The sequence below is a fragment of the Panthera onca genome, chromosome X (assembly GCF_046562875.1).
Source record: "Panthera onca isolate mPanOnc1 chromosome X, mPanOnc1 haplotype 2, whole genome shotgun sequence".
Classification (NCBI taxonomy): Eukaryota; Metazoa; Chordata; class Mammalia; order Carnivora; family Felidae; genus Panthera; species Panthera onca.
Window position 1 is genome coordinate 86,202,352 of NC_138357.1, and position 27,831 is coordinate 86,230,182.

Here is a 27,831-nt window from a genome sequence, read left to right on the forward strand (position 1 = left end):
TAGTTCCCATGGAATTAAGATGTGTTTTCATGCATCTTTCTTTAGCCATAATCCTACTCTGCAGTAGATATCTCTCCCTATGTCCTAGAAACTTCACAGTATAAGATCCCATGCCAATGTCCAGAAGTAATGACCTCATTAGGTACTTTGAAAAGGCTGGCCTGATGAAACCCAAGATTTGAAGCAAGCAACCCAACCTTACTGTTCTCTCAGAGGAAGTCCCTGTCCATCTAAGATGATCCCTCTTTGGAATGAGAACCTTGATTATAATCTAAGAGAAAGTCATTGAGTTTGACCATGGTTCCACAGAGAAAATAGGGTGAAATGCAAGTGGGGGGAAGGGCTTTCTTGTTTGTATCTGACACCAAGGTGACATCTTTTGTGTCTAGGTTCCCATCGTGGCACTTTGTCTTCTATATCTTCTCTCAAAAGTGAAGACCTAGACAACCTTAATTTGGAGCACTTATATTTCACACCTGAAACTATGTAAGTATTTAGCCCTACCACCATTTTATGACTTTTCCTTTCTCTGATTAAGAGTAGCCTAAGGATATTGAGTCAAATCCTGACTCTACTTACTAGTTGTGTGACCTTACACAAGTAATTCAACCAATCTGAACCTCATTTTTCTCATGTATAAGATGAAGATAATTGTAGAACTAGCCACATAAGCTTCTTGTGTTTATTCAGTTTATATACACACAGTACTTGCATTGAACAGTGCTTAGCATCCACAGTTAAGTACTATATGTGTTAACATAATTATTGTTATTCTTATTGTAAATACTTGATAAATATTAGCTGTTGTTATTGCAAAGGACCTGTTTTTCCATTGTTGCCTTTAACAATAAATAATTGGAAACACTAAAAAATAAGTGATCATTTAGGGGACTAGATAGGAAATCTAAAAACATCTGTATCTCTAGCCCTACCTCTTTAAAATATTCCCAGGAGCCAAGTTCCACCACATTTACTCATTTTGAGTTTCACTAAGAACAGTTTGGACATCACTTGAAGAAACTCCAATCTCTGGACTGCAGCTGAGAGAGGCAAATCTCATGTGAGAGATGTGGGGTCAGTTTAGTATCAAATAAAAATGTATCTATGAGTAACTAAACTGTATTCATTTTCAGTTGCTCAAAAGAAGGACACAGTTGGCAGTTATTTAACTGCAGCTTCTCATTTATTCCTATCTCCAACCCCCACTCCCCTCTATTTCATTATTGGCTTATGCTCATGTCTGAGGTCTCATGTACCTACCTTATGAGCTTTGATCAGTTGTATGCTGCCAAATGTTTAACAACTAGCTCTCTGGGGGGAAAATCCTGATTTATTCCTGGTGCAAACCCTCCCACCATGGCCTATTTCAAGCTACTGATATAATTCCATTGAATGCAGAGTTGGGACATAATAGGCATAATCAGCTTATATGAGCTGGTACTAACTGGCTTTAGCACACTACTGGTTTTGATGTTGACACCCAAGGTGGTTGCAGAAGAATCAAGAAACTGGTTGGCTTTGGTTGTATATATATCTACCCTCTTTCATCAGTCTTTTCCCTCAAATGTGTGGTCACTTTGACCTTTGATGTGAAAGTGGTACAAAGGAGTTCAGACATCTCTGAAAACGGTAGTACAGACTTTACTTTCATCATACATTTTTATCTGAGATACTTATTCTTTATGGGAATAAGTCAATGACTATTTCCCTTTATTATATGTGAAGAAAATATTGGCCACTCATATCTAAGGGCCTCCAAGGATGATTTCTTTATTATGAGTTTCAATCCCACTGAATCCTCCCAACTGCTGGGTTCCCTCTCTTAAAGCTAACAAGCTAATTGTTAACATAATAGGGTATTTGTATATGCCTGTCAAGAGCATAAAGTCTTGTGCCCAATGTAAGGGAGGCCTCCCTCAGTGGTTTTCAGTTATATAGATGAAGCCTCCAGCCTAATGATAATGGCACTTCTTTCCTGCACCTATGTCTGTCCTCTTCTTCCCGTTGGTGAATTTAAGGCGCTTCAAAGAAAGGTGTGTCATGAACAACTATTTTGGAATTGGACTGGATGCTAAAATTTCTCTGGAATTCAACACCAGAAGAGATGAACACCCAGGACAATACAAGTAAGGAAAAGAAACTCCCCTCCCTATATCCAAACACACAATCATAATATACACATATCCTCCTACATCCCCTAACTTCCAGGCAAGAAAGAGAAAGAAAGAGGTTCTTTGGAAGTAAAACACATTGGTCCCAACGTTGGCCTAGTGTGATGGCTTGCTCCAAATGTTGACCTGGTTTGTGATGACTCTGCACTGGTATCCTGAACTTGGAGCTGCCTACAGAGTTTAGACCTATAGATTGCTTTGTAACACAGCTCATGGTGTTACTATTATTGAAAACAGATTACATTGACTATTCAGCAAATTTCCTACCTTTGTTCTGTATGTGAGAGCTTGACCAGGTCCTAGGAGTGGCTTAAGTGGCTTGCAGCTTGGCAAGGCTGCAAATTATCAAAGATTTCCCTACTAGTTCTTGGTGTCCCTAATCTGGTCCCCCTGGACCCACTGATTTTACCTTATCTGGTGTTAGCTTACTTGGCACCTTTTGGTACTTTTGTACTACAGACATACCTAAATGCAGCCTCAGAGTTCTTGTAAATTGAAACCTCAAGTAAAAAAAAAAGCATGCCTCCTTCCACCACCCCTGCCATCTGCTACCAGAACCTCTTTCTCAGAGCAGACATGGGCTGAGGAACAAGTACTTTATCAGATACGTGCTTTGCAAATAGTGTTTTCCAGTTGCTTGTCTTTTTTATGACTCATTTTATAGTAAACATTTTTAAATAGGTATGCATAGATGTATATAGGAAAAGATTTATAATTATAAGACAATGTTACCAGTGATTATTTCATAGAGATTCAGTTGCAGGGTAATTTTGATTTCTACTTTATATATTTCTTTTTTAATTATTGAAATATAATTGACATGCAATGTTATATTAGTTTCAGGTGTACAACATATTGAGTCAACAATTCTATACATTTGCTCAATGCTCACCAGGATAAATGTAGTTACCATTTGTCACCACACAATGTTATTAAAATATTACTGACTCTATTCCCTATGTTGTACATTTCATCTCTGTGACTTATTTGTTTTATAACTAGAAGTTTGTACCTCTTAATCCCCTTTATCTGTTTTGCTCATCTTCCCACCCACATCTGCCTCTGTAAACCACCAGTTTATGTTCTGTATTTGTGAACCTTTTTTGGCTTTGTTTTGTTTTTATTTTTTAAATATTTATTTATTTATTTTTGAGAAAGAGAGAAAGCAAAAGCCAGGAAGAGGCAGAGAGAGAAGGAGACACAGAATCTGAAGCAGACTCCAGGCTCTGAGCTGTCAGTGCAGAACCTGATGTAGGGCTTGAACCTACAAACCATGAGATCATTACCCAAGCTGAAGTCAGAAACTTAACCAATGAGCCACCCAAGCACCCCTATTTTGTTTTTATATTCCACATACAAGTGAAATTATACAGTATTTGTCTTTCTCCGTCTGACTTATTTCACTTAGCATAATACCCTCTGAGTCCATCCATGTGGTTGCAAATGGCAAGATTTAATTCTGTTGCTTGTCTTTTTTTGTTGTTTATCTTTTAATTTTCTCAGTAGTATCGTTTGAAATACAAAACTTTACAATTTGATGAGTTCCAACTGATCAAGTTTTTTCTTTTATGGACCACGCTTTTGATGCCACATCTAAAAAAGTTTTGCCTAACCTAAAGTATCAAAAATTTGCTCCTAAGTTTTTTCCAAAATTTTTGTTGTTTTTGCTCTTACATTTAAGTCTATGATCTGCTTTCAGTTAGTTTTTGTGTATGGTGTGAGGTAAGGGTCTAGGTTCATCTTTTTGCACATGAATATCCAATTACCATATCACCAGTTTTGAAGCTATCCTTTCCCCCAAGGAATTGTGTTAGCACATTTGTCAAAAATAAATTGATCATAAATGTAAGGTTTTTTTCCCCTAAACTCTCACTTCTGTTCCAGTATTCTATATGTCTATTTTCACACTATCTTTATAACTGTAGCTTTATAATAAGTTTTGGAATTGGGAGATGAAAGTCCTCCAACATTGTTCTTCTTCAGAATTGTTTTGGTCGTTCTAGGTATTTTGAATTTCCATATGACTGAACTCCTATTTTTATAGATGAGAAAACTAGATTGCCCAGAGAACTTATGGTTTCAAACAGAGTCCAAATAATTTTGTGCTAGCTTTCTTGCATTTCAAAACTCATGCTTTGTAGTGACTCATCGTGGCTCTACTTTAAAAGCTCATAGTAGGGCACCTGAGTGGCTCAGTCAATTGAGTGTCCAACTCTTGATTTCAGCTCAGGTCATGATCCCAGGGTCATGGGATCAAGCCCCATGTCAGGCTCTGCACTGAGCATGGAACCTGTTTAAGATTCTCTCTCTCTCTCTCTCTCTCTCTCTCTCTCTCTCTCTCTCTCTCCTCTGCCCCTCTCCCTCACTCATGCTCTCTTTCTGTCTCTAAAATTAAAAAAAATAAAAATAAAAGTTCATAGTAAACTCTATCCAACCTTTATAGTGATTTTAAGTCCCCTGCCTGTTTTTATCAGATATCCTATAGTCACTAGAACCCTGTCTTTCCCACCTCCTCCCCAAGTCTCCCAATATCCTTTGGCTGTCCCACATTTTCTCCATTGGCTCCTCCTTTATAATCTGCCTAGTAAGCTTAGCCCTATTCTATAGCACTGAACTAAGGGCTTGATATACAGGTCTTGGAAATCCCTCCATTTTGCCAGAAAGGTTACGCTTCAAATATATGGCAGTATAAGAGTCACATGTTTCTAATGAAATTGATCCCAAGCAGCTGAAATTTTGTGCTCCTGGAATGGCACTTTCCAGGCTAGCTGGTGTGTATAAACCAGTTATGCTCATAGCTTTTTATGAGTATTGCTTTCTGAATATAGCCTATCTCTTCCAAGTCTGAGCTAATATCAACATCAAGGAAAATCAGCAAATTGGGGGGATGCTGGGGCTTCCAGGGTGCCCAGGAACCCGTTTCAGCAGGTGTTTGCATAGGGATACCCTTTATATTATCCTAGCATCCCCTCTTGTGTTCAGTTACCATTTGACAGGACTCCTCTCTATAAGAAGGCACTTGAAGATGGTTCTGGCACAAATATAGACACATAGATCAATGGAACAGAATAGAGAGCCCAGAAATAAACCCACAATTTTATGGTCAATTAATCTACAACCAAGGAGGTGTGAATATGCAATAGGAAAGATTCTCTTCAACAAATTATTCTGGGAAAACTGTACAGCTACATGCAAATGAATGAAACTGGACCATTTTCTTACAGCATACAAAAAAATAAACTAAAAATGGATCAAAGACCTAAATGTGAGACCTGAAACCATAAAAATCCTAAAAGAGAGCACAGGCCAATAATTTCTCTGACATAGTCTATAGCAACATCTTTATAGATCTGTCTCCTCTGGCAAGGGCAACAAAAGGAAAAATAAACTATTGGGACTACATCAAAATAAAAGCTTTTGCACAGCAAGGGAAAAAATCAACAAAACAAAAAAGACAACCTACTCAATGGGAGAAGATATTTGCCAATGATATATCCAATAAGGGGTCAGTATCCAAAATACATAAAGAATTTATGCAGCTCAACACAAGAAAAACAAATAATCCAGTTAAAATGAGCAGAAGATGTGAATAGACATTTCTGCAAAGAACACATCCAGATGTCCAACAGACACATGAAAAGACGCTTAATATTATTAATCATCAGGGAAATGCAAATCAAAACATCATCACCACCTGATACCTATCAGAATGGCTAAAATGAACTACACAAGAAACAGGTGTTGGCAAGGAAGTGTAGAGAAAGGAACGCTCTTTCACTGTTGGTGAAATGCAAACTGGTTCAACCACTTGGAAAACAGTATGGAGGTACCTCAAAAAATTAAATAGAATTACCATATGATCCAGTAAGTCCACTACTGTATATTTACCCAAAGAAAATGAAAACACTAATCCAAAAAGATATATGCACCCCTATGTTTATTACAGCATTATTTACAATAGCCAAAATATGGAAGCAACCCAAGTGTCCATCCATAGATGAATGGATAGAGAAGATGTGGGGTGTGTGTGTGTGTGTGTGTGTGTGTGTAATGGAATATTAGCTATAAAAAAGAATGAAATCTTGACATTTGCAATAACATGGATGGATCTAGAGAGTATAATACGAAGTGAAATAAGTCAGAGAAAGACAAATACCATATTATTTCACTCATACGTGGAATTTAAGAAATTTAAGAAAACAAATGAACAAAGAAAAAAGAGACAAACCAAAAAACAGATTCTTAGGCATAGAGAACATACTGATGGCTACCAAAGGGGAGGTTGGGGGGTGGGGATGGGTGTAATAGGTGATGGGGATTGAAGATGAGCCCTGAGTAATGTATAGAATTGTTGAATCACTATATTGTACACCTGAAACTAATATAACACTGTATGTTAATTATACTTCAATTTTTAAAAACTTTTTTAAAAAGGAAGGCACTTGAAGAATAAGATGGTGTCTCCTCTTGCTTTTGTTCATTCATTTATCTTTATATTATTCAACCTCTGACTATCTTTCTCTACCTTTATCTCCCCATAGTAGCCGTCTAAAGAACAAGATGTGGTATGGCCTTCTGGGAAGCAAGGAACTTTTGCAGCGCTCTTATAGGAAACTAGAAGAACGAATACACCTGGAGGTGAGTGGAAAAAGAGGGCAATACTTCCTGGACATGGAGAAAGGAAATCTCATTACTTTGGGAACCAACTTTCCCCTATATCTTTTGTTCTTCCCAAGCTTTAACTCTGATCCTCCCTCGCAGCTCAAGGGAGGAAGGCATGAGGATAGATTTCCATTTTATGGATTAGAAAATGACAGCATGAAGAGAAAACAGAGCCCTCTCCCCATATCTGTAAATGTCCCTTCATACTGGTATCTGAAGGGCCAACCAATGAGAACTACTCTTTTCTTTCAGTGTGATGGAGAAGCCATCTCCTTGCCAAACCTTCAAGGCATCGTAGTGCTCAACATTACCAGCTATGCTGGGGGTGTCAACTTTTGGGGCAGCAGCACAGCAACCACAGTGAGTATGGAACAAGGATCAGGGAAGGAAAAGGTTTAACCTCTCTAAGGTCTCTCATAAAGGGTAGCTGCACTGACTGGTGTAGGAAGTAGATACTGGGGAAATAGGAGGTAGACTGGGAACATTTATTAGCCCAGATATATGATCAGGGCCTATGTAAAAGGCAATCACCATTCCAGAATCAACCAAAGACCTCAGGATCAAACCAATTCTTAATTTTGCCCTGACGTCAAATTTTCTACTCCTAGGCCTGCCTGAAAGATCTTTGAAATATTTCTGTCTTTTCCAAGGAGTTCTGTCAATAAAACCTCCTGGGAAATTTGCCATGGCCCCTTTTCTCTGAGCTCACCCAAGAAGGTTATCAGGTCAGTGGGACTGGCCTTTGGGATTTATGATGCTAGATTGGACAGCGAGGAACCAGCTAAGAGTTGTCATCTCAAAAGGGGCTAAAAATTATGATCTCAGTGCCCTTTTCCCAGATTGGCTTCCTGACCTCATCTCTCCCCTTTTAATATGTAGTTTTTCTACTCTTCATGAGCTAGAAAAATTCTCACCAGGATCCTTAAAAGCATATGTGCTTGTGATAGACAAGGGGTCTCTCAAGGGTGGGATATGTGATACAGTTTTTCCTCCTCAGGAATATGAGGCTCCTGCAATAGATGATGGGAAGCTGGAGGTAGTGGCTATCTTTGGCTCAGTACAAATGGCAGTGTCCCGTATCATTAACCTGCATCATCATCGTATCGCCCAGGTAGGCAGGGGCTGGGTAGGCATCAGAAAAAGGCTGGGCTTTGTGGCTACAACTTAGAATGTGGAGTACTCCCACGAATTAACTAAGTATAAGAGTGCCAGGGTAGAAGGAAATTATTTGGTGGGTGGGAAGGTGCTGGCTAAGGTTGGAAAGAGTTTGTGGGGATCAAAAGGAGCAAAAATCCCATAGGAAACAGATGTTTTTCCCTGAGATAATCTGATTCACATCCTTGTCAGTCCTGCTTCAGATACACATTAAGGCCATTACTGTGGGATTATCAGATTGGTCTGTAGCAGTTACCTCATTTTTCTGCCCCATTCTCCCTCATCTTCTCTGGCAGTGCCGTGAGGTGATGATAACTATTGATGGTGAAGAAGGTATCCCAGTTCAGGTGGATGGGGAGGCCTGGGTTCAGAGGCCAGGACTTATAAAGATCAGATACAAGAATGCCGCCCAAATGTTGACAAGAGATCGGGTAAGAAAGAAAGTCTCATCTTTCTCCTACATTGTCTCATCTACAGCTATCACTTGAGTATTGAATACTTCCATCAAGCAGAATTCCTCAAAGGGAGGTCTGCATGCCAATTATATCAGAGTCACCTTGGGTGCTTATTAGAAATGCACATTCCTGGGTCCAACACCAGACCCACTGAATCAGAATGGGGGTGGGTAGTTCCTGGGAATTGCATTTGTAAACAAGCTCTCTGAGACATTCTGCTATATACTGACATTTGCAAACCACTGTCCAAAAGAAGAGAGTGAGACAAGGAGCTCCCTCCTTTGGTTTTGGACAGTTATTCTGCTCCCTCGACTGCACAGAGTGCTAAAGTCTAAAGTGCTAAAGAAATCTTCAACAAGAGATTCTTCACTGAATATGGTCTTTAGGTTCCTCTAAGTTTCAAAATGCTGCATTCACAAATGTCACCCATTTAAGTCAAAGCATCTAAAGCTAGAAAGAAGACATTAATGATCAGATATTCAGTACTTAGAGGCTTTCTTCCACTCTAACCTGTGAACAGTCCATAGAAACAGTAATAGAGAGGGGAGGGGATGTCTAGTTTACAAACTGCCTATTTTGTGCTAGTCACATGTAGTCTCTCAGGTACTCCCAACAATCTTATGAGGTAGATACTCTTATTTCCATTTTACAGGTGATGAAAATGAAAACCAGAAATGTTAAATAATATGTGCTGAAGGTCACACAACCAGTAAATGATGAAGCATAATTCAAAATTAAACTAGATATGTCTGGCTCTAAAATCCGTCACAACATGTGGCCTAGATTTGGCAAAGAAGGGAGCATGAAAGGTGTTCCACTGTCTTATGATTGTGATGCCCTCATGTAAGAGCTTCTGGAAGGTTAACATCTGACTGAAGCATGTTGTCTCAAGATGCAGCACAGTAACAACAACAACAAAATTTAATAGTGCCTAATAGGAAAGAGTAAGTAAAATGAAGTAAAATGAAGGATAGATGTGGATGTGTGTAGATGAATGTATAGCAGAATGGATGGGGTCCTCTTTCTCCTTTACCCACCATACCCACAAATATAAGACTCACAAACAGATCTGCCATGTACTCTCTTAGCTATAGCAATCACCAGGATATGCCACCATCTTCATTTCCAGGACTTTGAGAACTCAATGAAAATGTGGGAGTACAAACATAGTGAAATTCAAGCTGCCTCTCAACCCCAACTGGACTCCCAGGAATCTCAGGATAGCCTCTCTGATGAAGAGTATGCCCAGATGCAGCACTTAGTTCAGCTTGCAGAAAACCTCATCAGCAAGTAAGTAGACTGACCCAAATACAGGGCTGGGAATCCCAAGAACAGATAGGGACACTTGTCTGTGTTGGCTACTAGAGAGCCTGGCCTCAGAAAGGAGTCTTTTCCAGAGCCCTGAAGATTGACAGGGACCCTGACAATCTAGGCAGAAAATAGTCTTTGGCTTAGCAATAAGCCAGCTTGAACCTCTCCCTTTAGCCCCAGAGATGAACTTTGATCTCCTGCTACCCCAGGCCCAATAAGACTAAGAATATTTATCCTTGCCCTTAAATATCAGGAGGGCCCCAGAGTTCGTGGAGTCAGCTACCCTTCTCTAGCCTGGTCTCCCACTCGCCCAAAGCATCCAACATCTAATTCAGGTGAGACAAGGATCAAAAAAGACAAATACCTAGAGAAGAACAGAAACATTTTCTGGCATAGTTGCCTACCCAACTCGAATACCCAGGGCTCTCATTTCTATCTTCAGCTCACCTCTCACCAGCACCCCACATCAGAAGTTTTTTTTTAGAATGTCCAGACCCATTTATCTGTTCTTGCTTTATTACAGACTTACTGACCTGAGCAAGGTCCACCAGCATGTGTCTGTCCTCATGGATTCTGTGAATGCCAGTACTAACATCCTGAATGACATATTTTACAGCCAAGACAGTGGCAATGAGGCAGGTGCAGCTTCCTGCATTCCCAATGAGGTAAGAAAGGAAGGGGCAGATGAAGAAAAGGAGTCAAACCAAATAGGTAAGAAGGTGAAAGTGAAGGAAAGTGAGCCAGAGGCTGGGTGGAGAAACTGGGCAAATGATATGGTAGGAAACTGGTCTATAGAGTGAAAGGGAGGGCAGATATTCCTTGGCTTGTTACAGGTCCAGAATGGCTGGGCGGGGAGGGACAGGAATCCCATAGCAGATTTCATCAGCCTGAGAACTAGCCCTCTTCCTGATAGCTATCAACCACACTGGCCTCAGGGAAGAAATAGCCAATAGATAGAGAGAAACTTGGCATTGGCACTTCCTCATCTCTGGTGGATCTCTGTATAACCTGTTAAGGCAATGCCTGTCATTGAAGCCTGAGCTCCAGGCTGCCTTGGTTTCCCTCTTGAGGATAAGGTCCAGATTAGGATACTTGGTGTTAAATGTACCATCCCACGACTTTACCCATTGCTGGGATATTTAAGTGATTCTTTTAAAAAGTAACTTTAATGCTAGACAAATAATACAAAAGGGCCATATATAGGATCAGGACCTCTCGAAATGTGGATTACCTATTTATTTTAGGCCATATCTTGGTGGAGGTCTGGAACTCAAAGCCTGGAGTTTCTTTTATTTATTTTTTCCTAATGAGCAAGTGATTTGTTTGAAAAGTTTATTTGATTTAAGCTACTAGAGAATTCTCCAATTATTCTGATTTTTACTTTATACCACATCTTTCATTTTAAAAAAGCATGATCAGTAAATTTAGGTTTTTTGTTTTGTTTTGGTTTTACATTTCAGTAATTTGGCCACATTAAAATTTAAAGTAGGTTTTATAATTTGTTTTTGAGTGTATCTATTTTCTTAGACATAATGTAAATTCTTGGTAGAGATTTTTCTTATGCTTATTTTAATTTACCACTTCTTTACACTCAAGAAGTCAAAGAATCACTTGTATACAATAAATTTGGACCCTTAAGTGATGCTACTATTAAGCTGAATATTTTTCACACTCATGAAGCTATAATGAATGAATTGGGAAATCTACCACCCTTCTCTTCTGATTTAAAGAATGCTATAAATTATCATTAGTTGATAGAATTTCAAGTGAATCTTCAGGTGCCTATATATTTGAAAAATTAAAACAATTGGTGGAAAACATTAATTAACAAAAATTTAATTGTCAAAAGTAATATGGATTATGTAATATTTCATTACATATTTATATCAGAAGTAAATTTATATTCAGGCAGCTTAATTTAAAATTTTAAAATAATTATGTTATTTTGCATTTATATAATCTACAGGAAGTGATGCATTTATTTTTCAATTCCAAAAGTAAAATAAACCTGAACTTGAAATATTCTAAGTTAATCTCCTTTTGATAGGCTTCTGTATTTTTTTGTAGAAACACAAATGTGGACTTTTCAGACAGCAGAATGTTTTTAGTACCACATTTTATACTATGTGTATAAAGTAATAAATAGCTAGCTTTTGCATATCCTGTGAAGAGAATAAGCCTGGAGTTTCAAAAAGAGATGGTTGAACTCAACCGCACCTACCATGGGGAAGGTGATTGTAGTATATCAGCAACAAGTAGCATCAGATTTACTCTCTGGTTTACATACTTCCTATTTCACTATATCCACAGCACTTGATCAATGGTGCCAAATGCCAAGGTCTGCTGCACCACTTCGTAGGACACACCAATAAAGCTGTACCAGTAGTTGACACCTCTGGTTCTGTCAGTTATGATTGGTTGATGCCCATGCTATACTAGTTGTACTATATTTTGAAAATTACTTTTTCACCTACAGCCACATCCTACTAGCCTTCTCCTACCTTCCTACAGAGAAGCCAGCTGCATGCTTACTAACCAACAACTCCCCTGTCTTTGTCCTTTCCCTTCTGTTCTTTTCCTTTCTCTTCCTCTCAGACTCTAAGCAGAAACGATGCAGTAGATGTTACATTTAGTCTTAAAGGGCTCTACGATGATACCAAAGCTTTCCTGGATGAAAACTTGGTGAGTGGAGGGGGTTGGAATAAGGGAGGGCAATCCCATCTGAAGATGGTCATGTTCTATGCTTGGTTCCAGAGTATTGGAAGACATGTAGGAACATTTTGGCCAGATGCTTACCCTGGAAGTCCCTGATGTGTCATCCTCACCCAGGATTGTCATTGATTGTATCAATTCACAGGTTATGCTAAACCATAGGGACTACCATATCCTTGAAAAAAAAGTCTCTCCTTCTCTGACAAATGTCTCCTGGGTCCAGACCAAGCCAATCAAAAGTAGGGTGTTCTCATCATACATAACACAGCTTCAGTAGAAAAGGATGAGCTCTTTTGAGTTGCTTTAAATCTTCGAAGTTTCCAAATACATTTGTCACCATGTGGGAAACTCAAGATTCAAATCCAAAATCTGCCACTTACTAACTGTATTAGTTTCCTAAGGCTGATGTACCAAAGTACTGAAACCTGAGTAACTTAAAACAACAGAAATTTATTGTCCAATAGTTTTGGAGACAATCAAGGTGTCAGCAGGGCCATACTCCCTCTGAAAACCATAGGCAAATCCTTCCTTGCCCTTTCCTAGCTTCTGGTGACTGGCTGGCAATCTTTGATGTTCCTTGGCTTGTAGATGCATTACAATCCTTCATCTTTATATGGTATTCTCCCTGTGTCTCTGTCTTCACATGACCATCTTCTTATAAGGACACCAGTCACACTGGATCAGGGCCTACCCCACTCCAGTATGACCTCTCTGCAATGACCCTATTTCCAAACAAGGTCATATTCTGAGGTACTGGGGGCTAGGATTTCAACATATCTTTCTTGGGGGGAGGGAGACACAGTTGAATACATAACACTAGCTGTATGAAGTAACATCACATCTCTGGGTCTCAGTTTCCCTATCTATAAAATAGTAATTGTAATCTCTACCTCTCCAGGTTGTGAAAATTAAATTACCTGTTGTATATTAAGTACATAGCTAGCCTGGAACCTAGTACCAGCCTGATAGATGGTACATTTTTATTAGTGTTAGGAAAAATGGACTGACACTCAGTTTTTGAGCTATAAGAATAGTTGAATGTTTCTTATAATGCAAAGCCCATAGGCACACTTCACGAGTGTGCTCTGATGAGTCAACTGATCGTGACCACCCCATTTTTGGGTTGGCTGCTAAAGCCCTGAGGCAGGTGCTGTTCTTGCCTCTTATCTAAGGTTTATTTGAAGAGGAGCTTCTGAGTTGATATTGAAAGAAGTGCATCCACTTCCCCTTTTCCATTTGCACATCTAATTGGCACACTGCACAGGTGGCAGAGTGGCTAAGGCAATCAGGCCAGGCTGTCCTAGCATCTGAGCCCAAGCTAGAATCTTTCAGCCTTAAGCAACAGCAACAGAAGTACGTTCTATACATAGGCAGAACTCAATGGCCTTTCCAGTCTGAGCAGCAGGAAATATGAGAGCTTGGCCTCTCATTGCCACTCAGGCTTTCTTGAAGCTCATGGCATGAAAATTGGTTTGTGCCAGCCAATAACCCAAATTGAGAATATACCACACTTAACACAGGTTAAAGGCCTGATAATGACCACACACACATTACACACATCTAAATGAGACCAGGGGACAGGCAGCAGCTAAGAATGTCCACATATCTCCAGAAAGACTATGTCAGAGGTGGCATGGAAATAAAGCTTTTCATTTTGGTGTTGTTATTCTTCCCCTTGAAGAAAGAAGGCAGTAAGGAGCTCAGTGTTGGCAGAGTGATGTAGACTTATGATGAAGTAAATCCCACCCAGTAACTCCCACTTTCTTTATTTGGCAACCTCACTTATGCTATGTATGGCCATTGATGTGTTAGAATAGGAACTAAGAAATAAGCAACAAAGTCCTCTGAGTCACTTTGCACATTTACCTCAGAGAAGATTCCTGGACAATGTCTCCAATACAGCCAGAAGGATAGGAGAATAGAGCATGAGATTCAGTCCCACCAACCTACAATATTTTGAGCCTGAGTCTCTGGATGCCAAATAGGAAGTCATTAGGAAGCCATTTTATTATTCTCCTGTTAAGATTAGAAATCATTTTCCAAGGTCCCAAATCCCTATTTCTTCTCTGTGGCTTTGGGTTGACCACCAAACCCCTTTTGAGCATTGCTGGTAAGTATGCCCCTATGGACTCCCTGCCCCTTCTCCCTTACCTTGAAGTGATAGCCATTTCTACCTGACACCTCCTATCCCCCATCCCACTGCCATCTGCATACACATGTCCCATGCATCTGGGCTACTCTGTACTGTCCTAAATCATTACTTGTAAAGCAAACACAAAAGATTATTTGTCATCACTGACTTGTTTCTCTCTCATATCCCATCCTGATGGACCATAATCTCCAACCCCATCCCCCACCTATTCACCTGCCATTTGTGACAGTGGGCAAGGCTCTGTTTGTGGCTGGAGGATCAAGTGGCCCATGCACAGCTAGAAGCCACATAAATGCCAGATTGAAAGTAAAGTATATGACAGGGAGGAGAGGTGAGGCCCAGTTAGGTGGGCTGGAAAGCATGTCCGGGCTGATGATAGCAACATGCATCTATTCTCCGAGCTCACTATTTAAGGGAAATTAACTATTTCAACTATGTTGCTAGTCTATGACTTGGTTCTTCTAAGTTGGAGATGGTCCCAGAAGAATTCGTTTTAACTCTCCATAGACTCTAAAGTGTTCATCCAGTGGGTTCTGTGGGTTATTAGTGAATGCTTAAGCTTTGTTTGCTGAACCTATGGGAAAAGCCATCTGGATCTCATTTCTTAATTACAAACAGTGACTAGCTGGGAGCAAAAGCACAACTTGTGGAGGCAGACCTTCTCCACCAGAAAGGGAAAATTTGAGCCAGTCTCTCTCTAGCCTTCTCCTTGCTTCACAAAGTAGCCTTTAAATTGTGGTGACTGTGTAATAAAGATTCCCCTCAGCATCTGACCACCCCACATATCCTTTCTGGGAAGTGTGGTGTATAGGGTGGGCTACAGAGTTAAACATATCTGAGTTTCTGTCTAGCTATGTGATCTTGATCACCAAACTTCTTTGAGTCTGTTTTCTTGCCTATAAAATAAGAATAGTACCTTGTAAGGTATTATAAAGTTATTGGAAAGATAGAATATCATGTAGGCATAATGCCTGACATACAGCATGTGTTAGAAATTGGTAGCTGTTATTTAGGGGGACACTTTTATGTCTCCAGGGATTTGAGGGTCAGGGATAAGACCTTTGTTCTGGATCTTAAGCTGTAGGAGTATAACTCAAGTGTTCATTGGTATTGATCAAAGGACCTCTCTGCTTGCCAGACTCTGAGCATGCCCAGACCCAAAGAAACCACCACAATGTGGTTGTTTCCTGGATTTCCCTATTAAGAAAGTAAAGAACTAGCTACACTTTCTATTGACCCCATGGCCAAAGGATATACAAGTGCTACCCAAAGAAATACCCTGTGGTCTTATGGCCACTAGCAGGGACTGGGAGTGTGGGAGACAGCCAGAGTTTATGAAGACAGGGTGTTAGGAGTTGGACACCCACTCATTTTCCTGTCTTTGCCAGCTGAGAAGTGCTGAGGATGAAACCACACTGCAAACTACCCTGGATACCATGAATAAGGAGTTTGAAAAGCTATCTGAGATCAACTGGATGAATTCAATCCTTGTTTCAGAGGTGTGTTAACTGGGGATTAGGAAATAATGAGGAAGAGGGATTCTTCCTTGGTTCCCTCCTTTCCAGTGTGGACCAGGAGGAAACAGTGACTGATGTAGCAAAAGGCGTCCAAGTAGTGGCTTTCAGCCTGAGCTTAAAGGAGCCTCCTCCACCCATCTCCTCATCATAAGCAGACAGGACATGGTAGAAAGCACACTGAAAACTAGATGACCCTGTGTAAATAACCAAAAAGAAGAACTATTCTGTGGCAGGGGGTTATTGGGAAAGAATAAGCAAGATTGGTTTTTTCTATGCTGTTCTCTGGTCATAATTCCCCCTCCCTGCCCAATACCTGCTACTAGGAATTAGATTTCATCTGGCACATACAATTATGGCCAATACCAGTTGTGTGCATCCAACATTTGTTCCAAGTGGTTGGTGCCCAGGCTATATGGTGGTTAAAACACCTCTCTCTGCTACTTCCTGTCCCTCCCACTCAGGGAGCATAGCAGGCTCTCAGTGCCTTCCCTTAGCAGGTGTATGGCTTGAAAGAAAATCAAGCATGGCAGCAGTGGCTACAATATAGCTGTGAGATCAGGAAAAAGAGGAAGATAGGTTTATACTCTTCTTCTAATGGAGAGGATTGGAGGTATAAATATCTTGAGAAGAAAATCCCAAAGTTTCTTGGAATGTGTTTTGCTGAACTTTCTGGCAACAAAGTTAACCTGGGAATTATGCTTTATTACAACTAGTAGTAAAATAAGTACACTTTAGCAGGAGTGAGAGGACTAGGAGGCTAGGCTGGAATTAAAGATGATCTGTACAGCAGAGAATCCACATTCATAATTAAGAGCTACGTGTGGAGAACACTCTTCGCATTCCAGACAAGGAAGCAGGTGGCCTGTGAGGCAGGTTCTTCCATACATGAAGGTATTTGGTCAAGAAGTATGTTGCAGCTCACCAAACCATATGTATGGAAGAAGGGGTGTCTTTTTCTAATTCATGCAGAGGTGCCATATGAGCTAGCAGTTCTCCTAGCAAGCTCACCCTTCCAATCCCTATCCAAATGACCTCAGGCAAAATATTTTACCTCTCTGAGCCATTGCTTCCTCATTTCTAAAATAGTGATGAAAATATCCACCTTGAAGGTTGTTTGGGGACTTAGAGTATTTATTAAAGCACTTAGCAATGCACCTGGCATAGAGTAGGATCTTAGTAAAGATCATTTGCCTTCTTAGGGGATGGGACTAGTTTCCAATGCCTGGATAGATAGCAAATCCGTCTGCTTTCTGCAGCCATCCTTGTTCAGCAACTTGCCAGGTCTCTAGGAATTGTTTCTGAATGTTAGGCAACTAATGTTGACCTTCCTCTTGCTGTGGTTTCCCAGGAAAAATCTTCAGACACTGACAGCAGAAGCATCAAGTTGAAAGTTAAGTTCCCCAAATTGGGGAAGAAGAAGGTAGAAGAGGAAGACAAGCCTAAATCAGGCCAAGGAGCCCAGGGTTTTATTGGTAAGTGCCCCCCACAGGCATAGGGGTCATGAAGACTTTCCCAGAAGCTTGGGAACCTCCCAGGGACCTAAATCTCCCATTAGAAATATTCACGGGTATGGTGGTAATGGAGGAGGAGACGGACTGGGAGCCAACCTTAGGCAATGCCAAGCAGCCTCTTAGACAAAGTGTGAGTTAAAAAGTGATATTGACACTGGCAGTGGGACAACCTGAGAAGTAACCATGCTGTGTGGTCTCTGTGATACAGACAGCTGAAGAGAAAGATGGGAACAGGCAGTTACTTTTCTCCTTGACCCATTCCTGTGCTTGGTCAATAAAGTATGGCAAAATAGTCATACTTAGATCACTCTCACAGTCAAATACAGCTACAAGCTTTTGGTTGTGCTCCAAAAAGCAGTATTGTTTGATATGGTTTGGGGGTGTCAGTGCTGGGCACCTACAAGGTGAAGAGTAGTTTCTGTGACTAATCTAAACCTATTCATCTGTAAATCCCTGGAAATGCAAGTTTACTATATTTTATCATTTGAATTTTGGTGTCATCCCTTCTTCAGAGTTGGACTTAAGTGTTATTGATATGTCAGTGGGTCTCAAAAGAAGGTTCTAGAGTTGTCAGTTATGCCAATTGTGATGTCAGTGGTCTTTCCTAAATTTGGAGCCTAGACAACCTGAAAGCTTGAAAGATATACCAATAGTGGACATGAAAGGGTGGCTGTTTGTTTGTTTGTTTTTGAGGAAATGAGAGTCTGCACAGATGCCAAGAGAGAATTTCTTGGATCAAGCTATGTTTTCTCAGGTTTGGTCTAACTGGGTTGATTTCCTAAGAATCTGCCAGTTGGAGACCATGGTGTTTGAGAGTCTTTCTAAAAACTCTGAAGGGGTCAATAGCAGTTCCATGGATTATCAGGTTCTGAGAACGCATCCCATTTGTGTTTGCCACACATGGTTTCGGCTAGTATTTTTAGATGGTTCAGAGCCAGTTGGTACAATAGGAACAAACCAGTCTGTCTCCTAACAGACTCTTGTTGGGCCTCTTTAGGGTCCACACATTTGGGTATCTGGTAATGTGCTAACCTCATTATTTCTATACTTGTTTTTTCTCTAAAGGAAGTTTGTGGCATCGCAGAAATCATGAAGATGAAGCAAAAGATGATGATCCTCCAACATCATCAAGATTTCAACTGTAGTCCTTAAAAGCTGGAAGGAGAACTCACAATGTTTAGAATTCTACTACAAAACTCTCAAAACCTCAATACAGGCTAGACTAAATTATTTCAGAACAAACATGAGCACCACCAAGAAAGATTCTCCAGTTCTTTACACTAATATGCTTTTCCTGGACTCAATCAGGTCTCCTTAGAGGTTTACATTTTCTCATTGGCCAAAGATTCTTGTTCCGAGTTGTCTTGTTCAGTTCTCTGTGCATCTTGAGCAACTACAGTATTTAATTGGGATAAGCTCATTATGAATGGCCTGGGATCTACAAAGGATTCAATAAAGTTCACTTGTTCAGGGAATTTGGGAATGGTCTTCTCTGATGAGCAGAGAAACTGTTGATACTAGGGAATGACTGAAAGAAAGAAATACTCTCAGGGAGATAAGGAGAGGGGTGAGGCCAGCCAGGCTTGGTTGTTTCTCCCCCAATCCCTGCCAGTTGCAACTTGTAACTTCAGGAGGCTTCTTCTAGTTGGCTTATTAAGATGAGAACTAGGTCCTGGGGGCTTGTCCACTTGCCTGTTACAATTACCATGCGAAATCTTTTCTTGTAGACATGGTGACTGCTTTCTATGAAAACTCTTTGTGTTTTTCCATGTGTGCATGTACATCTTTGCACATGTCCAGGTGGTGCTCTGGTGGCTGGGTGGGCCCACTGGTTGGAACTCACCTCAATGGCAACCATACAGGATCCCCTGCTACTGCCTTGATCCTAGCCTGCATGCCTCCATGGAGTGTTTGCCTGCATTCTTGCTGGGTTTTTTAACTAAATGTTTTGCCGCTGTGCTGCAGTATAGATTATGTACAGAGACATAAAGATGTGTGTGTGTGTATATATATATATATATATATATATATACACATATATATATAAAATATATATATATATATTTTTTTAAAGAACTGAAAGTACAACTCGACCTCTAAGTGACCCTATACTTTATTGTGCTAACCCAGAAATCCTTCCCCACCTTGATCCCACCCGAATTCCCATAACCATACACCCATATACATGCCTCTACCAACTGCCCTAGTTCTTGGTGGGGCTTCTAATATTTTGGTGCATTTTCAGCGTCTTAGAAGTGGCTGGGATCTATAGTCCAGCTGATTCTGACGACCCCCTTCCATAAAATTCTGAGCCAGGCCACGGAAGGGGGAACAAAAACATCAATGCCCTAGAGAAGGGGCTAAGCTGGCATGCTGCCTTTTTTGCTCTATTTGTCCTGGACTCTACATCAGCAACTGCCCCAAACTGTACTGTCCCCTTCCCCAGTAAAGACTATATGGAGCAACCAGGCCTTGAGCTCTGTGACTTAGATGCCTAAGCTAGGGACTGCCTGACAAGTCACAGCCTAGGCCTTCCCCACAAGCTCCATCTTGGCCTGAGTCTTCTGGACAGGCTGTTGGGTCAGTCCCCAAATCACCTTCAAATCTCCCATCTTGCTCCTTTCCCTTGAGTACAAAAGGACATTCAGAGTGATCAGAAACAACACGGGCCTGGGAAAATGGAGGCTAAAAGCCTCTGCTTCTCCCATGGTTCCTCCAAATTTCTCATGGGAACAAACTAGGCAAAAGTTGCTCCAAATCCCAATTAGCATTTTTTGAATGCCTGCACCTGGTCAGGCAAATCTAATCAAACTCATTGTCCAGAGAGGTTCTCTCTGGTCTGCCTTGTATTCCCATCCCCATCCCCTTCAACTCATACCTTTGGTAAGTGTCCCTTCCCACTTATAAAGAGAAAGCCAGAAAACTGGCCTTTCCCCACTTCTCAAACAGCGTGCTCAATTACCTGACTCAGTCCATTGGCTGGTTCATCAAGGTGCACAATCCAGACTCCAAGCACTGGTTCTCAACTCTGGAACTCCACCAGCCTAGCCCACTTAAACCAGGCACCTGTGTTCCACCTCTACAGGGGTGAGGAGAAAAATACTAACAAGGGGATAGTCCCCAGACGTCTGATTGCTGTGCCAAACAAAAAAAGTCCTAGCTCTACAACTGGAGAAGAAAGTTAATGGAAAAAATGAGAAAACATTTAAAACTTATTTGAGCATCAGAATAGGTTAACTTACTGTATGTATTTGAGTGGGGACTGTGCTGTTGCTGTGTTTTTGGCTTTCTCTGCATCACTATTTCTTCCCAGAAGGAGGCATTAGATCAAACCAACAAGGTCACCATTGCAGCCCGACTTGGCTTCTCTGTGGGTTACACAGTCTTGCATACACACTCACAGAGTTGGGTACCAAGTTACATTTTTTTTTTTCTCAGAAGAGCCTTTTTCAAAATGGAAAATTTCCAAATGAGCAAATTTTGGGAATCAGAAGTAAGTCCTAGGAGAGGCTAGCCTTATCTTGGCAGTGCCTAAGCAGGGCTGTGTCTTGTAATTATTTTCATCACCGATGATAGTAAACTGTAATAGGGCTCCATCTTTTGTGCCTACTTTGCTGACTTACTATATGTCTTTGTACATTGTAAGGCTACTGTTGCTCTATGGTACCATTTGGATTCCCTTTCACCCATCCTGTCCTCCCACAGAGTCAAAACGATATTGAATGAAACCACTAGGATTTAAGGTTGAAGTCAACTCATAGAGCAGAATCAATAGCTGATGAGACCCAGGAGCAGGTGTGGCTTGCTAAATCATTTGCTTACCTCCTAAATTGCCTAGTTACCAGTTGATTCCCATAAAGGAAGACAGCTTGCTGAGCACCTGTTCTTGCATGTCCTGTCTTGGAAGCAAAGCAAGAAGTGGTGATCTCTTTCTCAAGGGGAGCTGGCTAAGCCTCTAGAAGAATAAGCTCCTTTCAGAATTTCATTGTTAACTACTTGCAGTAATACAGTCGCTCGGGTGGTGGAATCAGACACCAAATATCCATCTTAATTATGTTCAGAGATGCCATTAAGAGCTAACGTTCTGGGGTTTGGTTGCATTTTTGGTAGTACTTTCTGAGGGATTGATTCAGTGGGCAATTCTTGGCCGGAAGAATAGTGGGGAAAGAGAATATCAAGAGCTTTGGACTGCCATCAACTGCCTCTGGTGTCAATACTACAGAAGGTCAGCAGCTTTCAGTCCCCACTCCAAAAAGGGCCTATGCTGTGTCCAAATGTGCAAGGAAAGAATAAGGAAGACATTTTCAACTTAAAAACTTAGGTTTCAGGTTCATAAGAAGAAACAGTTTGGGTCAACATCATCTTCCATCAGAACAGAGGTAGAAGAACTGTAGCTTCATAAGAGGTAGAAACTAATACCAAAACAACCAAACCCATGAGCACCATTCCATCCTGTAAAGAACATTGACTGGCTATATGGTTTATGGAATTGGATTTGTCTATATTTCTGCTAATCTGTAAACCACGTTTTTTCCTGTTTTGTGTTTTTTGCTTCCTCAGAGGTCCCTGCAAATAAGCAGCAGGGCCAGGGTCTGGTTGGGGGAGGAAACTAGGGTAATTAGGGATAGTAGCAAAAAGCAGAAAGAAAAGGTCCAAAAAGCGTGCCTATTCCTCCTCCCCCCCCCAAATGTAACACCAGTCCTCAAAGTTAATAAAGTTTTGCTTCTTAAAATATTTTAATAAATGGATAAATGTAATCAACACCAGTGTCTCATCATTTACCTTGGCATGGGGGGAGTTGGACAGTAATGGAAATGGAGGGTGAGCTTGGGTAGTCATCCAAATTCTAAACAAGCCACATTGTGAGGGGATGGCAGGTGAGGAGGACATAGGGATGGCAGGTGAGGAGGACAGCAGCAGCACAAGGCAAGAATCTCCATCAGGATGATCGTAACACTAAAAGGGCTGCCACAAAAAGTTCTAAAACCTAGCTACAACTCAGGATAATCCTGTGGGGAAATACCTGCCACTGTAATTATTCTAAAGGCCAATTCTCCTCAGGATCCAGATTTCAATGAAATGAATTAGTTACCAGAGAGGTAAAATGAGGTAGAATAGTACAGCCCAGACTGTTAAATAGATGCATAAATGCAAAAAGCACCTTGAAAACTTTTGATAATACAATCTGCCCCCCTAAGACATACATCATGTAACTCCTCTCCCTTCCACAAAGGTTTTCGGTGAGGAGGAGTGTGTTTTGTTCAGATGACAAAATTCGTTAAGTCCAAGATCAAAAATGGTTCAATTTCTGTCCTAACAATGACCGGGGGTGGGCAGTTATTAGTCACATTTCATAGATAGGCCGTTGAGGCTTATGTAATAGACCAGATTCCACAAAATGCGACACCTGAGTGAGAACTCAGATCTAAATCTTTGACTTTCCAATATTAAAAACTGTCTCTTACTCAAAGACAAAAAAGTTGTGACTTTCAGGACCATATTTCAGTCTACCCACATAAAAACTACATTCTTGGGCTTTATGAGGGAAAAAGCCCTGTTGCTGAAGAACTACCACCAGAATGAGCCCTGTAATTCATGTTAAGAAGTTTAAGACTAATCCTGTAGGCTAGTGAATTACCATCAGAATTCAATTTGTCTCAGTTTTTAAAAAATTATTATACAATAAAATTGTTTTTCTTTTGGTGTATAATTCAGTGAATTTTAACACATGTAGACATTCGTGTCTACCACTATCAGGATATAGAACAGTTTCCACTGTCCCAATAAATCTCTTGTATGATTCTTGATTTAAAGACTTATTTCTGGGGTGCCTGGGTCACTCACTTGGTTAAGGCCTCGACTCTTGATTTTGACTCAGGTCAGTCATGATCTCACAGTTTGTGGGATCAAGCCCCATGTTGGGCTCTTTGCTGAGCATGGAGCCTGAATGGGATTCTCTCCCTTTCTCTCTCTGCCCCTCCCCCACTTATGCTCATCTCTCAAAATAAATAAACATTTAAAAAAGTGAACATCCTTGCCTTTTTCCCAGTTTTAGGGGGAACATATTCATAGTCTTTCACCATTAAATACATTACCTGTAGATTTTTGGAGACAATCTTTATCAGGCTGAGAGAGTTTCCATCTATTCTTTGTTGATCATTTTTATCACGGATGTTAAATTTTGTCAAATATCTTTTCCATATCAATTGATATGTGATTTTTCTTATTTTTCTTTTGTCTTTATCTTTTTAATGAATATAATTTATTGTCAGATTGGCTTACATACAACACCTAGAGCTAATCCCAACAAGTGCCCTCCTCAATTCCCATCACCCATTTTCCCCCCTTCCTCACCCCCCCATCCACCCTCAGTTTGTTCTCTGTATTTAAAAGTTTCTTGTGGTTTGCCTCCCTCCCTCTCTGTTTGTAATTAATTTTTACCCTTCCCTTTCCCCATGGCCTTCTGTTAAGTTTCTCAAGATCCACATATGAGTGAAAACATATGACATCTGTCCTTCTCTGACTTATTTCACTCAGCATAATAACCTTCCAGTTCCATCCACATTGTTGCAAATGGCATGATGTCATTCTTTCTCACTGCCAAGTAGTATTCCATTGTATATATAAATCATATCTTCTTTATCCATTCATCCGTTGATGGACATTTAGGTTCTTTCCATAATTTGGCTACTGTTGAGAGCGCTGCTGTAAACATTGGGGTACATGTGCCCCTATTCATCAGCAGTCCTGTATCCCTTGGGTATCCTAGTAATGCTATTGCTGGGTCATAGGGTAGTTCTATTTTTAAATTTTTGAGGAATCTCCACACTGTTTTCCAGAGCAGCTTCACCAGTTTGCATTCCCACCAACAGTGCAACAGAGTTTCCATTTCTCCACATCCTCGCCATCATCTGTAGTTTCCCTATTTGTTCATTTTAACCACTCTTATTGTTTTGAGGAGGTATCTCAGAGGGACTTTGATTTGTATTTCCCTGATGATGAGTGACATTGAGCATCTTTTCATGTGTCTGTTGGCCATCTAAATGTCTTCTTTGGAGAAGTGTCTATTCATGTCTTCTGCCCATTTCTTCACTGGATTATTGGTTTTTTGGGTGTTGAGTTTGGTAAGTTCTTTATAGGTTTTGGATACCAGCCCTTTATCCAATATATCATTTGAAAATATATTTTCCCATTCCATCGGTTGCCTTTTAGTTTTGTTGATTGTTTCCTTTGCAGTGCAGAAGCTTTTTATCTTAATGAGGTCCCAATAGTTCTTTTTTGCTTTTAATTCCCTTGCCTTTGGAGATGTGTCAAGCAAGAAATTGCTGTGGCTAAGGTCAAAGTGGTTATTGCCTGCTTTCTCCTCTAGGGCTTGGTTTCCTGTCTCCCATTTAGGTCCTTCATCCATTTTGACTTTATTTTTGTGTATGCTGTAAGCAGGTGGTCTAGTTTCATTCTTCTGCATGTTGCTGTCCAGTTCTCCCAGCACCATTTGCTAAAAAGACTGTCTTTCTTCCATTGGATGCTCTTTCCTGCTTTGGCAAAGATTAGTTGGCCATACATTGGTGGGTTCAATTCTGGGTTCTCTATTCTATTCCATTGTCTCTGTGCCTGGTTTTGTGCCAATACCATACTGTCTTGATGATTACAGCTTTGTAGTAGAGGCTAAAGTCTGGGATTGTGATGCCTCCCACTTTGGTTTTCTTCTTCAATATTACTTTGGCTATTTGTGGTCTTTTGTGGTTCCATAAAAATTTTTAGATTGTATGGAAAAACATTCCATGCTCATGGAGTGGAAGAATAAATACTGTTAAAATGTCAATACTACCCAAAACAATCCACACATTCAATGCAATCCCAATCAAAATTGCACCAGCATTCTTCTGATTTTTCTTCTTTAAACCCTTAATATGGTTGATTACACTGTTTGATTTTCAAATATTAAAACAGCCTTATATTCCCAGAATGAACATCACTTGTTTGTGGTATATTATTTCTGGGTTGGATTTGTTAAAGATCTTTGAGTCTATGCTTATGAGGGATATTTGTCTGTAATTTTCATTTTTTATACTGCTTTTGGTTTTGGTATCAGGGTAGAGTTAGCCTCATAAAATGAGTTGAAAGTATTCCCTCTTCTATATTCTGTAAGAGATTGCGTAGAATGTATACGTTAATTCTTCTCTAAATGGTAGAATTTCCCAATGAAAACACTTGGTAATGGAGATTTCTTTCAGAGGTTTTTAACTATGAATTCAATTTCTACATTAGCTATAGAACTACTTAGATTATCTATTTTATCTTGGATGATATTGGTAGTTTGTGCTTTTCAGGAAATCGGTTCATTTCATCTAAGTTGTCAATTTATGTTCATAATAGTTGTTTTTAGTATTCCTTTAACAGCCTTTTAATGAAGGTAAGGTTTACAGTGATTTCCCCTATTTCATTCTTGATACTGGAAATTTGAATCTTCTCTCATTTTGCTTTATTTAGCCTAACTTATTCCTTTTACTGATCTTTTAAAAGAACCAGTTTTGGGGGTGCCTGGGTATCTCAGTAGGTTAAGCATCCAACTCTCGATTTCAGCTCAGGTCATGATCTCACGATTGTGAAATCAAGCCCTGTGTCAGTCTCTGTACAGAGCATGGAAACTGCTTGAGATTCTCTCCCTCTCTCTCTGCCCCTCCCCCAACTTCAAAATAAAAAAAACATTAAAAAATAAAAAATAAATAAATAAACAGTTTTGGGTTTCATTGATTTCCTCCATCTTTTTTAATTTTCAATTTCATTGATTGTTATTCTTTCTGTATGATTTAGTTTGTTATTTTTCTAGTTTAATATGAAAGTTTAAGTTATTGATGTCAGATCTTTCTTGTTTTATAATATGACCATTTAGTGTTATACATTTCCCTCAAGTCACTTTCTTACTGTATTCAACTAATTTTGATATATACTATATTTTAATTTTCATTGTGTACAAACTATTTCTAATTACTCTCAGGACATCTCTTTGACTCATGAATTATTTAGAACTGTATTATTTAATTTCAAATCATTTGAAGACTTTACTATTATTTTTTTGTTACTGATTTCTAGTTTAATTTCACTGTGGTTAGATAACACACTTTGTATGATTTCCATTATTTTTAATTGCATAAGGCCTCTTTTCCAGATGCAAGAGACCAGAGAACTCCCATCAAAATCATCAAAAGCAGAACCATACAAAGACATATTAAAATTATATTTGCACAATATAGTGATTAAAAAAAATCTTGGGAAAGGAGGGTTAAGATGGCAGAAAGTAGTGTGACCCTAAGCTTACCTTTTCCCCTGAACAGCTAGATAGATAGCAGATCATTCTGAATACCCAGTAAATTGATCAGAGGTCTTAGAGAACAAACATGTCTGCATGTCTACATGCAGAAACAGAAAAAGTGACCTGTGGAAGGTAGGAACTGTGGAGAGTTGATTTGTGGGAGAAAAGAGCCATGGGCAGTGCGGTGGGGAGGGATCCTTGAATGTGGAGAGGTGAACTAAGAAGAAAAAAGAGTTAAAACACACACAGGGGACTGCACAAGAAAACCTTTTCCCAAAACCATTGACAAGGAAAAAGGAGAGGACTTCAAGAGTGCCAGGTTTTTTTTATAAACAGTGGAGTAGAGTCTGAAGTTTTGGAGGTCAGCACCTGGTGGTGCTCTGGTGAGGAGGTAAGGCAGAGCCCTGGGAGTGGACAGCTCAGTCTGAGGATCCCACAGATAACACAGGGAAAAGCAGTTCTCCTGCTTGAAGTGCATTTGGTAGAGGTGATAAGGCCTCTCTGGGGGCAAAAGACCCAACACATGCCATAGGGCTGCCCCTGTCACCAGTGTAGGAACAAAGACACCAGCAAACCCTGGTGCTGGTGGTGTGTTGTGATTTACCATAAACCCAAGTTGCTGCCACTGTGCAGTTCACCCAACTAGTTTCTGGGACAAGCAGGTACCAGCTGCACTGCAGCAAGACCCTCCCCCAGAGGATCAGCACAGGTCCAAACTGTGGGGGTCTCTGAAGCATGGGGTTTTTAAATACAATTATGTCTGTGATAAAACCCAGGAAAGCAGCATGGCCTGGTAGGTGGAAAGCTCAGATACAGATAGGGTGAAGGCAGGGATCTGACAGAAGCCAGAGACACAGGAGGGATGAGTGACT

The 27,831-nt window shown here is 40.2% G+C and overlaps 1 protein-coding gene across 1 annotated transcript in view; it reads left to right on the forward strand.

The window, feature by feature from the left end:
• Window positions 1-19,536, forward strand: part of DGKK (diacylglycerol kinase kappa) — a 175,706-nt gene extending 156,170 nt beyond the window's left edge. The window contains exons 17-28 of the mRNA XM_081792440.1: window positions 390-486; window positions 2,019-2,126; window positions 6,713-6,809; window positions 7,086-7,193; window positions 7,831-7,944; window positions 8,285-8,419; window positions 9,573-9,733; window positions 10,278-10,419; window positions 12,350-12,436; window positions 16,007-16,117; window positions 17,484-17,611; window positions 18,716-19,536. Coding sequence (XP_081648566.1) covers window positions 390-486; window positions 2,019-2,126; window positions 6,713-6,809; window positions 7,086-7,193; window positions 7,831-7,944; window positions 8,285-8,419; window positions 9,573-9,733; window positions 10,278-10,419; window positions 12,350-12,436; window positions 16,007-16,117; window positions 17,484-17,611; window positions 18,716-18,791 — 1,364 coding nt within the window. The 3' untranslated portion in view covers window positions 18,792-19,536. The remainder of the gene's footprint in view (window positions 1-389; window positions 487-2,018; window positions 2,127-6,712; window positions 6,810-7,085; window positions 7,194-7,830; window positions 7,945-8,284; window positions 8,420-9,572; window positions 9,734-10,277; window positions 10,420-12,349; window positions 12,437-16,006; window positions 16,118-17,483; window positions 17,612-18,715) is intronic.
• Window positions 19,537-27,831: the final 8,295 nt, after the last annotated feature.